This window comes from Heloderma suspectum, chromosome 1 (assembly GCF_057233095.1).
Source record: "Heloderma suspectum isolate Gila_16-S chromosome 1, 16-S_ref, whole genome shotgun sequence".
Classification (NCBI taxonomy): domain Eukaryota; kingdom Metazoa; phylum Chordata; class Lepidosauria; order Squamata; family Helodermatidae; genus Heloderma; species Heloderma suspectum.
In genome coordinates, this window is record NC_139458.1 from 33,635,709 (window position 1) to 33,651,253 (window position 15,545).

At 44.1% G+C, this 15,545-nt stretch overlaps 1 protein-coding gene across 2 annotated transcripts in view; it reads right to left on the reverse strand.

Moving 5' to 3' along the window:
• Positions 1–15,545, reverse strand: part of UNC79 (unc-79 subunit of NALCN channel complex) — a 222,922-nt gene that overhangs the window by 135,316 nt on the left and 72,061 nt on the right. For both annotated transcript variants that reach the window (XM_084840226.1, XM_084840236.1), the window contains 8 exons: positions 15,120–15,350; positions 11,264–11,491; positions 9,925–10,066; positions 8,384–8,466; positions 7,731–7,879; positions 5,965–6,122; positions 1,965–2,146; positions 1,523–1,724 (listed from right to left, as the gene is read on the reverse strand). In XM_084840226.1, coding sequence (XP_084696352.1) covers positions 1,523–1,724; positions 1,965–2,146; positions 5,965–6,122; positions 7,731–7,879; positions 8,384–8,466; positions 9,925–10,066; positions 11,264–11,491; positions 15,120–15,350 — 1,375 coding nt within the window. The remainder of the gene's footprint in view (positions 1–1,522; positions 1,725–1,964; positions 2,147–5,964; positions 6,123–7,730; positions 7,880–8,383; positions 8,467–9,924; positions 10,067–11,263; positions 11,492–15,119; positions 15,351–15,545) is intronic.

Sequence of the window (15,545 nt, forward strand, 5' to 3'; positions counted from 1 at the left end):
CAAATCATACTGTGTGTGCCATGCACAAGGGAACTCCACAGCCTCACAGCACACTGTGCTATTTCCATGCTCGGATCCTCCCATGTGCAAAACAGGGATTTCAAGTTGCCAGCCCCATGCCTTCAGTAGATAAGGATAGCTGAGTATTATATGTGGAGCTCAATGTGCGCTTTGTCCAACATCAGCACAAACAACATAAACTGATAAAAGTTGCCCGGTTCAAACACAACAAATGCACTTTGATAAATATTCATCCAGGAATGACCCACATGTTCCCTCTGTGCCCTTCCCCTTTCGTGCCAGTTTTAGCAAAGGTATCCTGGTTTCTTAAAACACAGTTTCTGATGAGATCCTGGCCTGCAGGGAGTTCTTAAACCACACTTTCCTGGTTTGGACTTCATAGGCAACTCTGGTTTAAGAAACTAAGATAGCTTTGCTGAAACTGAGCACAAGAGGGGAAGAAAGAAGAGGAGGGGCCGGGAAGGAACATGTGGGCACATGACTTGTTCCAAGGCTAATAAATCATGGATTATCAGGCCAGGATCATTATGTCTGAAGCTGGCCAGTCCCTCCATTCATCTGATTTCGATTTTTATTTTTTAAGAGTGTAAGTTCTTTGGGGCAGTAAATGTTATTCTGTGTAACTTCCCATCAGTAATCAGGTCTCTGATTGCCCCTCCTCAGGGGACAAGACTTCCTACAAAGACAATCTCTCAAACCAGGAAGAGGATTGGGCTCTAGAAACACATCTCAAGGTCCCTACTTCCTCAGACCTCCATTCCCCAGAAATGCCCATGGGGTCAGCCCCCCTGCATCCAGAGGAGGTTGCATTACCATCCACAGACTCCACCTCTAAAGCTACCATTGTTGCAGTCACCTTCTTGTCATCTCAGTCAAAAGCTTCTAAAGCAAGCAAAGACCCTTTAAGGGAGAAGGCGTCATTGCAATATGGAGGTGGTGCTAACAAGCTAAAGGAAGCCAAAACCCTACTTAAGCCTCATTCAGAGTCTGCTAGTTGTTGGAGCAACATACAGGCTATGCTTGTCAGTCTTCCAAGGCTACCAGAGACACCCCACGTCTTCATTCTGCCTGTCCTAGACTTGACAGTGGACCTCTATGATGACACCTCTAGAACCTCTTTAGAGCTCTCTGTGGTGCTACTTGCTTCTTATTCTGCCTATCCAAGACCTGATCTTGGACTTGCCCGACCACGCTCCTGGAACTTCCCCTCTGCCAATGTGCTAGAGGGGCTCCAACTGGGCCAGGGACCTGCTGCCTGAAACAGAACATTCCCACAAGGGCGGAACTGTGATACTGGCATCACTGTTAGTATTTGGAGGTGAACAGGTGTTGCTGGAGTTACTCCCCACCAATGAAGCATAGGATTTAATCGGCATTCTCACTGCAATCATGGGTGAGTTTTTCTCCCCCACAAAGTCAAGAACATCATGATTCAGAACACTGAAATGTAGCAATATCCTCTAGCCCCTCCCAAAAAGTTGTGCCACCAAATGATGCTTACTTGTTGGGAAGGGGAATTCCTTGTTGCAGTCCAGGTGAAGCTGTGCCTCAAGAGAGAGCGTCTCAAACCGATTCACAAAGAATTCCCAGCTCAGAGCCGGAATGTCTTGTTTGAGAAAATGAAGCAACAAAAGCTTGCTAAGAATTGTGGGCCTGTCCTTGACGACTGTGTCAAACTGGAAATCAAGGCAAAGGCATAGACCCTAGGGAGGAAGAATAAAAGACATATGTGGAGAATACAAGAATTATTTCTGGCTATAAAAAAAGAACCACACTTCCCAATTTCACCAAAATTTTTGAGGGACTGAGCAAATGGCTTGAACCACACCTTTGACATGTCCAAATTGACTAAGAAAGTTAACTCAGAAAAAAATAATGGTATGAATCTACCACCAGGCCTATAGCTAGTTTGGACACTCTTTCTTTCTTCACTATCAACTTACCTGCAAAGCTGGCCTTTTTATGGTATCTAGTAGAAGCCCTGCTCTGGTGGCCACAGCTGGGTTGACATCCTCCACAGCAGTCAGAAAACAGCAAAAGGCATGTGCCAAGGAATATTTCAGTAAGTGGTTCTTGGTCACCGAGTGAATATCCAGGAACCGGCACAACACAGCTACTTTCTCTACTGCAGCAAGGAACAAAGTCCCAAGATATAGAAAAGAAGCACATTAATTCAAATATTTGACACCCTATCAAACTCTGTGAAATATGAAAGAATATTTAAATTTCCTATTTATTTCCATTTTCCTTTTTGGCTTTGGATGAAAACTACAATGAGCTACACTGAATGTCATGCAAGTAGACCTTCACTCATGCTTCCCTCATGGGACTTCCCTTTGCTCTCCTCCCTTCTTCATCCCCTTCTTCGGTACCCCCAAATCTGCTCTGGAGTGTCCCAAACCATCTGAAACAGATTTGGAGGGTGCATGGGTGGGCTTCAGGGGGAGGGGAAATCCATTCTGCTGGCAAACAGATGCCACTGGATACATCCCAATGGTAATGTTCTTGGTGTCATAACTAGTCTATATTCTTTGTGCCAGCCAATTCCAGTTCAAAGCTGATTTAGGGTAAAAAAAAAAAATCATATTTCTCATAGCAATAAATGTTAGAGATGCCATTAAAATGATCAAAAGCCTGGAGCAACACCCCTCTGAGAAAAAATGACAACATCTGGGACTGTTTAGCTTAGAGAAAAGACAAGTGAGGGGAGACTTGATAGAGGTGTACAGAATTATGCATGGTGTGGAGAAAGGGGATCGGGAGACATTTTTCTCCTTCTCTCTTAATACTAGAATTCAACGGGGACATCCCTTGAAGCTGATTGGTGGGAAATTCAGGACAGATTAAAGGAAGGACTTCTTTACACAGTGCATAGTTAAAGTACGGAATTCACTACCACAAGGTATAGAGATGGCCACCAATTTAGATGGCTTTAAAAGGAGATTCACCAAATTCATGGAGGAGAAGCCTATCAATGGCTACTAGTCCTGATGGCTATATACTACCTCCAGTATCAGAGGCAGTATGCCTATGTACACCAGTTGCTGGAGACCATACACAGAATATGCTCAGCTCTTTTGTTTGATCAGGTTCAAAGCAGAAATAATGTCAAGAAAGGAGAAGATATTGATATAAGAACTTTAATGGGTGGCACAGGACGTTTAAGGCCAGTCTGGATGGCTTTAAAAGGGGATTAGGCAAATTAATGGAGGATAAGGCTAACAATGGCTACTAGTCACCATGGTGATATACTCCCTCTATTCACCAGTTGCTGGGAAACATGGGTGAGTGCTATTGCACTCATGTCCTGCTTGTGGGTTTCCTGTAGGCAGCTGGTTGTCCACTGTGTGAACAGAATGCTGGACTAGATGGACCTTTTCTTATGTCCTTATGAACTTCAAAAGTGTGGTCCTGGGTTTCTGGAACAATTTACAACAAGAAAAATAGGTAGGTTTTATAGTAAGGAGAGGCACAATTGCCAGCTACATTCGATAGACAGAGTGCCTGAGGAACTATGGACAGAGGTCCGTAACATTGTTCAGGAGGCAGCAACTAAATCCATCCCCAAGAAAAAGAAATGCAAGAAAGCAAAGTGGCTGTCTGATGAGGCTTTACAAGTAGCTGAGGTAAGAAGGGAAGTGAAAAGCAAGGGAGAAAGGGGAAGATATACCCAACTGAATGCAGAGTTCCAGAGAATAGCAAGGAGAGACAAGAAGGCCTTCTTAAATGAACAATGCAAAGAAATCGAGGAAAACAATAGAATGGGAAAGACTAGAGATCTCTTCAAGAAAATCGGAGATCTCAAGGGAACGTTTTGTGCAAAGACGGGCATGATAAAGGACAAAGAAGGCAGGGGCCTAACAGAAGCAGATGAGATTCAGAAGAGGTGGCAAGAATACACAGAAGAACTATACAGGAAAGATCTGAATGTCCCTGATAGACATGATAGTGCGGTCACTGAACTTGAGCCGGACATCCTCGAGAGTGAAGTCAAGTGGGCCTTAGGAAGCATTAGTAACAACAAAGCTAGCGGAGATTACAGTATTCCAGCTGAGCTATTTAAAATCCTAAAAGATGATGCTGTTAAAGTGCTGCACTCAATATGCCAACAAATTTGGAACACTCAACAATGGCGACAAGACTGGAAAAGATCAGTTTACATTCCAATTCCAAAGAAGGGCAATGCCAAAGAATGTTCAAACTACCACACCATTGCGCTCATTTCACATGCCAGCAAGTTGATGCTCAAAATCCTACAAGCTAGGCTTCAGCAGTATGTGAACTGAGAACTACTGGAAGTACAAGCTGGGTTTTGAAGAGGCAGAAGAACTAGAGATCAAATCGCCAACATTCGCTGGATCATGGAGAAAGCAAGAGAATTCCAGAAAAACATCTATTTCTGCTTCATTGACTACGCTAAAGCCTTTGATTGTGTGGATCACAACAAACTGTGGCAAATTCTGAAAGAGATGGGAGTACCAGAACACCTTACCTGTCTCCTGAGAAATCTGTACGAGGGTCAAGAAGCAACAGTAAGAACCGGACATGGAACAACCGATTGGTTCAAAACTGGGAAAGGAGTACGACAAGGCTGTATATTGTCGCCCTGCTTATTTAATTTATATGCAGAGTACATCATAAGAAACGCCGGGTTGGATGAATCACAGGTCGGAATTAAGATTGCCGGGAGAATGATCAACAACCTCAGATACGCAGACGATACCACCCTAATGGCAGAAAGCAAAGAGGATATCAAGAGCCTCTTGTTGAGGGTGAAAGTGGAGAGTGCAAAAGCTGGTTTGAAACTCAACATTAAAAAAACGAAGATCATGGCACCTGGCCCCATCACTTCCTGGCATATAGAAGGGGAAGAAATGGAAACAGTGACAGATTGTATTTTCTTGGGCTCCAAGATCACCGCAGACGGTGACTGTAGCCATGAAATTAAAAGATGCTTGCTCCTTGGGAGGAAAGCTATGGCAAACCTAGACAGCATAGTAAGAAGCAGAGACATCATCTTGCCGACAAAGGTTCGTATAATCAAACCTATGGTTTTCCCAGTAGCAACATATGGCTGTGAGAGCTGGACTATAAGGAAGGTTGAGCGCCGAAGAATCGATGCTTTCGAACTGTGGTGCTGGAGAAGACTCTTACGAGTCCCCTGGACTGCAAGGAGGTCAAATCAGTCAATCCTAAAGGAAATCAACCCTGAGTGCTCATTGGAAGGACAGATACTGAAGCTGAAGCTCAAATATTTTGGCCACTTAACGCAAAGAGAAAACTCTCTGGAAAAGACCCTGATGCTGGGAAAGATTGAAGGCAAAAGGAGAAGGGGATGGCCGAGGATGAGATGGCTAGATAGCATCACCGATGCAATGAATATGGACTTGAGCACACTCCGGGAGAGAGCGGAGGACAGGAAGGCCTGGCGTGCTATGGTCCATGGGGTCACGAAGAGTCGGACATGACTGAGCGACTGAATAATATATAATAATTCTTAGGTAGAGATGCGTTTTAGTACCATCTCTTCAATTCATGTATTAACAGTTGAATTGAAATATTAAAGAAGAATGGATCCCTTGTTCTCCTTCACCTCTTTGGAGCAGATTAGAACCAATGACATGAATATCAGCACAACTGACCCTTGCAGGTCACATATACTCAGTTTTTATCCACATATACATAGCTTTTATGACTCTCAATTTTATTGCACTGATCTTTGTTTTTATGCCATTTTGTTGTATTGAATATCTGATTTGTGTATGCCCACCTGAATTCCTCTTTTGGATGAAGGTGTGGTCTACACATTTTTAAAATAAAGAACTATGCCTATAATGGTCCTCCATCCATAAGCAGGATCAGACATGAGCTGATCCCCTAGAAGAAACCCTTGAAGATGTGTATGTCTGTGTATCTTATTGGACCAAATGTTAAAATACATACCTGCTTCAAACCTAATCTTCCAGTCTTTGCTGTTGAAGTTGCCATTGATGATTGTCCAGAAAATATCAGCTCCATGTGGAAGCGACAGAGAATGGAGAAGGAGGGGCACCGCCAGTGAAGAAAGCTGGGAAAACTCTGATTTTACAACTCTCCATAAACTGCGGGGGGGGGGGTGTACAAGAAGAGAAAGAAAACAAAAGCAAATCTTCTTACAACATCTCTTTCCAACTTCACAAATGGTTCACCAAATGAATACGTTACTGTGCAGGCAGCATATCGGAACCTGCTACTCCAAAAAGTTCTTAGTCCCCCCTGGAGGGCAAGAGTCCCTAGTTGCAGTATCCCACAGAGAGATGCAGAGGTAGAGAATAGTGCTGTGCCGAAAATTTCTCCCACTTTTTTTTCAACCATTCTCATTCAATTTGACAGAAAAGAAATTGCTTTCAAAAACAAATTCATAGGAGAAGAAATTTTGGAGAAATTCTCATGGGTTGGGTTTGGGGTTCTTGTGCTTACCTTACTTATGAGGTGGCTAAGTAGTGTGCATGAGTGTCCTGTCTGTCATTGTACAGTCAACTCTGTGGCAGCCTATAGCCTCCTTGGCTTCCCGCACTTCAATTAAAGCCTTCATGAGGAAGACATCATGAGGCAATTCCTCCCATGGGGCTTTTTCAGTTCAGGAAGTGCAGGTGGCCTGGGAGGCTGCAGAACAATGGAAAAATGTGTAATAGAGAGAGAAAGCACACACAGCACCTTGGCCACCTCGCAGGGATTAAGTAAGCTCAAAAATACCACCAAAAGAAATTCAAAATTTTGCCTCAGAAGAGTGGAAGCCTCAACACAGTTGATGCCGTTGCCACTTGTAGAAGCAGTGCAATAAACCAAAAACCCTTGGGGGGGGGGGAGAATCTATCTGTGAGAAACTTTTGGAGAATTCCTCCTCCCCTAAGAGAAATTCAGTTAAATTGTCCCCCCAATTTCTCTGCCCACAAACAGGCTGGAGAATTTTGAGAGGCCATTTGCGCACAGCTCTAGTAGAGAACCTCCCCTTACTTGCGTGCAGCTGTCCTGCCTCCCAAAGGGCAGTTTGGCTGCTTTGCTGAACAACTGCAGGGCTGGACGCCTTCACCAACGCCTCCCTCTAGTTCACAGGCAATGGCTCTGGGATGCAGACCACATGGATTTCCCTGAGCTGTCCCAGCCTCTGTGGATCAGAATTAACTCTGATACCCGCAGTTCAGGGTTTGTGGCACTAGATAACTCTGCCTTGCCTGGGATATACAGGTGTGAGGGGGCCTTAGCAAAACGCCCTCTGATAGGTCAGCTCCTGCTCTGGTGGCCCTGGCAGGCTTAGGTTGCAGCAGCAGCAGCAGTTCTGTGATCAGTGCCAGGCAGTCTGCAGTGCTGTTTTGATTTCCCACAATGCCCCTGACATGGCATTGCTCACGGCATTGTGGGAAATTTAAATGGCGGCTCCAACCACCCAGTACAAGAAGCCCAGGGCAGGTTTCAAAGCAGTGGTGGGTTTTGCCAGGGTGTTGTGTGCTGATGCCAGACTTGTCTACAGGCTGTAACTTCTGACTTTCAGCACATACATATTAATTGAATGTATTCTGTGGCTTCAGTCCACAAACCATTGTTTTAGAATGCAACCACTGACTTAAAGACAACTTTGGTGGTTTGTTAGTTGCCATCAGTAACTGCTTGGCTGTAGCTTGCACTAGATTTATAAAGCATTCAACCTTCCCTTGGGTGCAACAGTATACCTGGCAATCAGCATATTATCCTGAATGTAGGCCAAGAATTGTGGATGGTCCTTCTTTGCAATGTATAAACACTCCCCATGAAGGCAGAGAATCTTCAAGCAGTTGAGCATGTTAAAAAGAATGTCTGGCTCTTCAAACCGTGCCATCTCCTGTGCCAAATTTAGAAACAAACAAAATACTGTGCAATTAATCTTATACTCCAAGCAGAAGTAATAAGCCAAGAACGTTTTGACCTATAATTCTGAGCAAATGCAGAATTGCATCTCTTGAAAAGTGAACTGACATTATCATAAGTAAGAGAGACTCAAGGTCAGCCTTCCCCGATCTGGTGTTCTCCAAATGTTTTGGACGTCAACCCCCATCAGCCCTAGTCATTATGGCTAGTGGTCAGGAATGCTGGGAATTGTGGTCCAAAACATCTGGAAGGCCCCAGGTTGAAGAAAGTGACTCAAGGTGATTTAAGTTTCAGGTATGTTATCACTTTTATCCCATGTATTTTCCTCCACTCAAAGAGCTTATCAAGATGTACACAAAAAAATGTGTCCCAAAAATCATGATTCAAAGGCAGTGCCTTATCAAGAGTCCACTCTACCACATAATCAAATCCATAAACATCTTTTTTCTTTCTTTATTTAAAAAAAGGTAAACTTTACCTGCAATATTGTATATATGAGTTTCAGCGTCACTGGGAGCTGCTGGGAGCAGAATTTTCTCTCAGTGTCATTTTTGATGGCCGCTAAAAAAAAGTAACATGTGCAAAGAATCACAGACAGTTTTGTAAAACGGATTGAAACTATAAACCCATGGGTTTAAAAAAAATTCTGGGCCAATTCAGACAACCATGTCACACTCATGATTACTGAAAATATCTCATTGAAGCCTAGACACTTGAAGCTTTGTGGCTTTCCATGAAAGAAAAACATGGGGTTGTTTACCCCACAGACAGCCCCAAGTGCCCCTGTTCGGATGTCATGGAAGCAACCTACAAATACCACATTCGTAGGTTGTTCCAGGAACCCGGAAGCTTCTTGCATGCGTCCCCACAATAATTAACCCATGAATTGCCACTGGACACTGCCATTATATCCGAACAGGGTTTGTTCGGTCTCCTTCAAGGTCTCCTTGAAGATGACACTTGCCACCTTTAGTTTTTGTAAGAAGTAGTATTAAAAATAATTTTAAAATGTGAAAAAACTGCCAATCAAAACCAGCGATACATTTTAACTGATTAAAATGTTTGCAATCTAACCAATTAATCAACCACATTTTTCAGCCCTAGAATTTTTTTAGCATGGCCATTTGCAACAGGGATGTATGACACACATATACCCTAGAAAAATGTTGCTACTGCTCCTGAACCTTTGGCTTCCCTTGAAATTCCTCAGTAGTTTCACCTGAGTAAAGCTCCATATTTGCTTCTCATTTTCAGCAAAATCTGATGTCAAACTTGGGATGGGCCTGAGAATTTCACTATTCTTAATGAAAACTCTTTCACCATTCATCAACATTCCTCAGCTGTTTCTCTCAAGAAGCTGACCCCCTCCCGCTCCCCTGAAAACTCCGTTAGGCAAAATTCCAGAGACAACTCTAATTTGAAGGCTATGCTATGTCACAGATAAATGGTGACTCATACTTTGAAAACATTCCAGAAGGAGGGCATATAACCACATAAAATGGCCGCCCCTTTTCAAGCTGCCATTATCATGTAAATGACACTGATGGCCCTACATAAGTCAACAATACACCAATATTTCAACACATGTTTAATGTACCAGACTATATCATTATGTTAAGAAAATAAGAACTGTTTATTTATGTGAACCAGCCATTGCTACAAAAGAATGTGTCTAGGACTGGGCTGTAAATTATGCTTCTGGAGGCCAAATAATTTTTCCTTGACACAGTGGTGGGAAAAACAACTGTGCCAACAAGTGAGAACTATCCTCAAAGATCCTAAACAAGCAGCAGCATTAGTGAACACCATAAAATCCAGGTCAGCCTTCCCCAACCTGATGCCCTCCAGATGTCTTGGACTGCAACTCCCAGCACACCTGGCCAGCAATGACCATGCTGGCTGGGATGATGGGAGTTGTAGTTCAAAACATCTGGAGGGACCAGACTGGGGAAGGCTGATCTAGGTGGCTGTAAACACAATACCATTTTGAAACACACACTCCCCCACCCCCAAATTTACCTGTATTTTCTGTAGTCTCTGTGTGATTTCCTGGGTTTTCTCCATGCTTTGGTGCTGATTTGTTCTCCGTTTCCCCTTCCGCTCCTATAAGGAACTCGGGTCTGGAATACAGAAGACTGTCCTCCAGGTTGTCTGTAGGTTCCTGGAGAACCCAATAAGGAGCAAGATTAATTTCCTGATGTTCCCATTTGCATGTTCTTACGTCAAACATAACTTATGAAGAGATAGAGATTGATCAACAGATAAGAGCCTTTCAGAAGGGACCTGTTAATGTTACCTTGATATTCCACTTAATAGTTTCAGTTTGAAGTGCTTCAAAATAATGAACCTGACTTGGATCCCTGCACTGAGCAGGGGGTTAAACTCAATGGTCTTGTAGGCTCCTTCCAACCCTACTATTCTATGATTCTATGATTCTACAAGCAAGCCCTTTGGTACCAGGGCTAAGCCATGTCCATACGCATAGCCCTCTCAAACAGTCATCTGTCACATCTATCAGCTGTGGGGGGGGGCAGGCAGGGGAGTCATAGGAGTAATTAATCAAGCCCCTGCCACGCTTCTGCTTTTTAACAGCTGATGGGTGCTATCACCTATTTTCTCACAGGGCTATGAGTACACCAGCCTGGCATCTGGATCAAGGGAAGAATCATGCACTCATGTTTGGTTTTGACTATGCACATGGAAGCCTGCTTCTATGCACATATGCCCTTTAGCTGGATCAGGATGAGAGTGTTCCAAGTGATCTGCTACTGATAATTGCACCAATTAGAATTTCATATTTTTTTATTGCCACCTGGCACTTCTGCGATTTTCCATCATCAGTGTTGTTGTTTTTACATCAAAGCTTCTACCCCATAAAAGGGGTCCCAACCCTACCATCATTGCTCTAGGCCAGGGGAGCAAAAAGTGCAGCTCCCCAAGCCATTTCTGGTGGCCCGCCAGACCCCTCTGGCTCTGCTTGGGTTTCCCTTCCTAGTGCTAGTGCCTAGGGTCTACTAAGACGTCCCAGTCCGTCCCTCTTTCCAGTCGTCACTGAATGAGACCTACTGCAAACTCATTTCTGCTGACCTTGAACCTGCCCATGCACCACCGGGTTTCTGAGGACTACATCACAAATGATATGGCAGCCCATTACACGTTCACCATGGGGTACACATATGACATGGTGACACAGTGAATCCTAGTTTTCTGTTAAATGCATCTGCGTAACACGTGAGTTCTGCAAACATGCATTTTTAAAATATAATTTATCTACAATAAATACAAGCAGTAGAGTTTAGATGCTACATTCAGGGCTGTATGTACCGAGCGATGGCCTTCCATTTCTTTATGTGCTTACCACCAGTCTGATTTCTTCTTTTGGGGCTAGTCTCTCCAGTAGCTCACAAGCCAACTGATAGCACAAGATACTAGATTGACACAGGTTACATTCAATTGCCTTCTCCTCTTTTTGGCAAGTATGAGAGCCACCCCAGGGGGCCTGGAACACGTTGTTGATGATGGCAATTATGTCTTTGGAGATGCTGTTCTCTAAGCCCAAGGTAATGCCATCATCTTGTAATTCCATCTGAAAAACAGGTTTTTAAGGATAGTCAATGAAATAATGGACTATTGACATAGGATAAAATTGATAGGAGAGCACCTTCTAAGGTTGCAATTTTTTAATGGACAGAAGCTCTATGCCTTTAAACAGCTACATAACAGACAAAAACACAACAAGCAAAACATCACTGCTCTGCCCTGCCATGAAAAACTATACCAGGTGAATGTCTTTGTCTTGCCAAGCAACTGTTGAAGGTACATAATCTCTATCAGGGGAATAATGTGAGCCGCTAGATCAGCCTTCCCCAGTCTGGTGCCCTACAGATGTTTTGTACTTTGGGGGAAGTCCAGGAGGGGGACTTCTAGGAGGGGGTTGCAAGAATAGTAGCAAATATGGCAAGGGAAAAAGTAAGTTCAGGTCCTGCTTGGCTCTGAAAACCTGGCATTAGCAGCAAATATGCTGATTTGCTTCATCACAAAGCTAATCCCAAATGGGAGTGGGGGACGCTGAATTCAGAGTCGGGGTGTGTGTGTGCAAATTTCATCTGGCTCCCTCTTTCTTAGAGCTAGATTGGTTGCTATTATCCTAAACCCTGATAGGTTGAATGTAAGATTTATTTATTTATTAGGGAGTAATCCTATGGCCACTAGTCAGCAGCTAGATGGCCATAGGATACGTCAGTTTCCAGGAACCAACCTTGGAGCCCACACTCCGAGGTCGGTTCCTTGAGAACTGACCTTCCCCCCTTCCGCGCTTCCTCGCAGGCAGCTTGGAATGGCCCTGTGCTCCACGCTCAGAAGAGGAGCGTGGAGTGGTGAAAACGCGGCATTCCGGGGGGATGTTCCAGGGCAGGGAAGGTGGAAATGCTGGTACAACACATCCAATGTGCTGTCTGGCAGCCAGTTCCCCTGATCCGCCTTCCTGCAGCTAGACAGCCGAAATCAGCTGTCTAGCCGCTAATGCAGGGTGCCGGAAATGCAGAGGGGATGATCCCCTCCCTGCTTCTCCTGCCCTGCATTGGATAGGCAGTCGCCACTCGCCTCCAAGTTCGGAGACGGCCGCCTATCCCCATAGGATTTCGCCCTGAGGCTATTTAAATTAGGGTATTTATTTATTAGGATATTATTCAAAAGATACCAGGAGAGTGAAGAATATAACAAAAATGATTACAAAATCATAAAATGGAATAAAAACAATAAGATACGATCATAAAAAGATCTTACTGCATTTAAAGGATGTAAAAACATAAGAAGAGCCATGCTGGATAAGACCAGGGGTCCATCTCATCAAGCATTCTGTTCATACAGTGGCCTGTAGGAAACCTATGAGTGCAATAGCACCCTCCCACTCATGTTCCTCAGCAACTGGTATACAGAGGTAGCAGATCACCATTGTGACTTGTAGTCCTTGATAGCCTTCTCCTCCATGAATTTGTCTAATCCTCTTTTAAAGCCATCCAAACTGGCTTTTAAAATAAAGGAATTTCCTGAGCCACCCATTACAGTTCTTTTATCAATATCCATCTCTCTCTTGACATTCTTTCTGCTTTGAACCTGATCTAACAAGAGAGCTGAGCATAATTTGTGTCCAATATCACAGTGTGCAAATGCAGAATCCAGCTTCTTCTTATTATTATTCTCATATCTATACCTCCCAATAGTTTAAGCTCTCTGGGAGGTTCACAGCAATCATGAATAACTCACTTCCTTTTCTGTTCTTTTCAGAGGGAGGTATATTGGCCCTTGTGCAGAGTAAAGCTTGAAATCATATGATTTGTAAACCATGACCAGTGAAGCCTTAGAAGCCACAGGGGAGATGGTGGAGGTGAGCGGAGCTTCCAATATATTCTTATTCTTATTATATCCTGCCTTTTTTCCTCTTGCAAGGAATCCAGGGAGGCTTACATGATCCTCCAACTCCTCTCCGTTTTATCCTCACAACAACCCTGTGAAGTAGGTTAGGCTGACAGTCAGTGAATGGCCCAAAGTCACCCAGTGAGCTTCATGGCCGAGTGGGGACTAGAACCCACATCTCCTGAGTCCCAGTCCAGCACTCTAACCACTACACGACACTGGCTTCCAATGACCAAGATTGGCATGTCAGTGCTTTATACAGTTTCTTTTCATTCTTCATGGCTAGCAGATTAAATTCAACTGGTGCAAATCTACCCAACTTGAATAATTTTAACTGTACAGCATTTGGTTATTCTTGTAGCTGTTTAAAATATCATATGTAATTCTGACTTGGAGTCTCTTATCAGCAGTCTGAGTCATGGCATGGCCTCCCTGCGCTTTGGTCATTAAAAGCCGATCTATAAGTTCAGAAAAATCATATGGCCTGGAATGCAGGTGAGGGTTGCAAAGCTGAATGTTCCCCCACGTTAAAAATGTGCACGAAGAAAGCTGGCAGGTCAGGGAGAAGGCTAGGATAGAACCCCACATTCTAGGCTTGAACAGGGAGTTTCTGACATTCAGCCATGGATTCTCCCCACCCCCTGCCATCTGCACTCTGAAGTGACGCCATTCCAAAGGACTCTATAGACTATTTTCAAAGGTAGGATGCCTCTGTATGACAGTTGCTGGGGAACACGAGCAGGAGGGCGCTGTCGCACTCATGTCCTGTTTGTGAACTTCCCACAGACATCTGATCTGCCACTATGGAACAGAATGCTGGACTAGATTAGAGATTTGTTCCAGGATTGTCCTTTCTGCATTCTCTGCAAAGCGCTCTAATGCACAACTGGGGAGTGTAGCCAGTGTCCCATAGAAATGTGGAAATATGCTCGCCAGGCACATTCCAGCACTCAGTACTGGAAATCATCCATGCATATTGCACAGTCTACAGTGCCTCTTTGCAATAATTCATCACAGGGGATGTGGGGGGGGGGATGATGCTCTGTCGCACCCCACATGCTGAGGCTGCAAAGCAATGCAGAAATACTTGCTGACAGGTGAAAACACAACCAAGCCATGCTCACTCTCTCTCTCTCATTCTGTCTCTGTCTCTGTCTCTCTGTCTCTGTCTCTCTGTCTCTGTCTCTCTCTTTCAATAAACCTAATCTGACAATAAGGGAATGAACCAAAACTCTAGCATTTTGGTAAGGTTAACTATTGATGAACATTGCAATAGCTATTTTGCTCTGGGATCTCTAGAGTTGTCAGACTGCAAGCCAGAGAACATTCATATACCTTTAAACCTCCCGATGCATTAAGAGACAAGGCAGGGATGGCTACTCCATCCCACACCATTCCAGCCCTGTCATTCCAAGTCCCCCCACCCCCACCTCGCTTGTGTCATTATATAGTTTAGTCACTAGGTGGCACCAGACATAGTTGTATTTGGATGGAACAGAACAGTAGTTTCCTGTGCCTGTATTTTGTTCTTGTTGGAGAGAGACAATAAAGTTCTTGCCCAGCTTCCTGACTAGGGTGTCCTCTAAGACTTCCAGGACAGCCGTAGCCCTGATCAATCACAACTAGTAGGGAAGGAGGTGGTTTCCCGCTGCATCAGGAGATTTAAAAGGTATATATCATGTTCCCCAGCTTGGGGCACTAAGAAAAACGAAGAAATGTGCAATGCATAAATGGTGGTTGTTTGGAGCTCTGTTTGTGCCCCGGTTTAAAACACCAGAATTATTATTTTGTTTCGTCACCTGCTTCAAGATGAGGTCAAACATCAGGATGAAACAATTCAAATTCATTTCATCATCATCACAGTCAAAGTCAATGGTTCTTCCTCCTCCTCCTCCAGGGTGTCCAAAATTCTTGAAAGGGCTACGAAAGGGGCTGCGCATGGGGCTGCAAAACGGACTCTGAAATGGGCTCGGGAATGGACTCAGTGTATTATGCTGGACTCTGCGTCCTGGATCAGAGACAATGCTTGCCTAGAGAAGCATGAACAATTAAACACACACAGTGTTAACTCTTACAGGCTGACGATAAAATAAACACATTAATTTTGCAAACCTAGCCAGTCCATTGAAAGTATGGGTTGTCAATTGACATGGGGTGTGAGGGGAACTGGCCTGTTTCTGTGCTTATAACAACAGGCTTCTGCGGAGAATTCAGCAGGAAAAGCT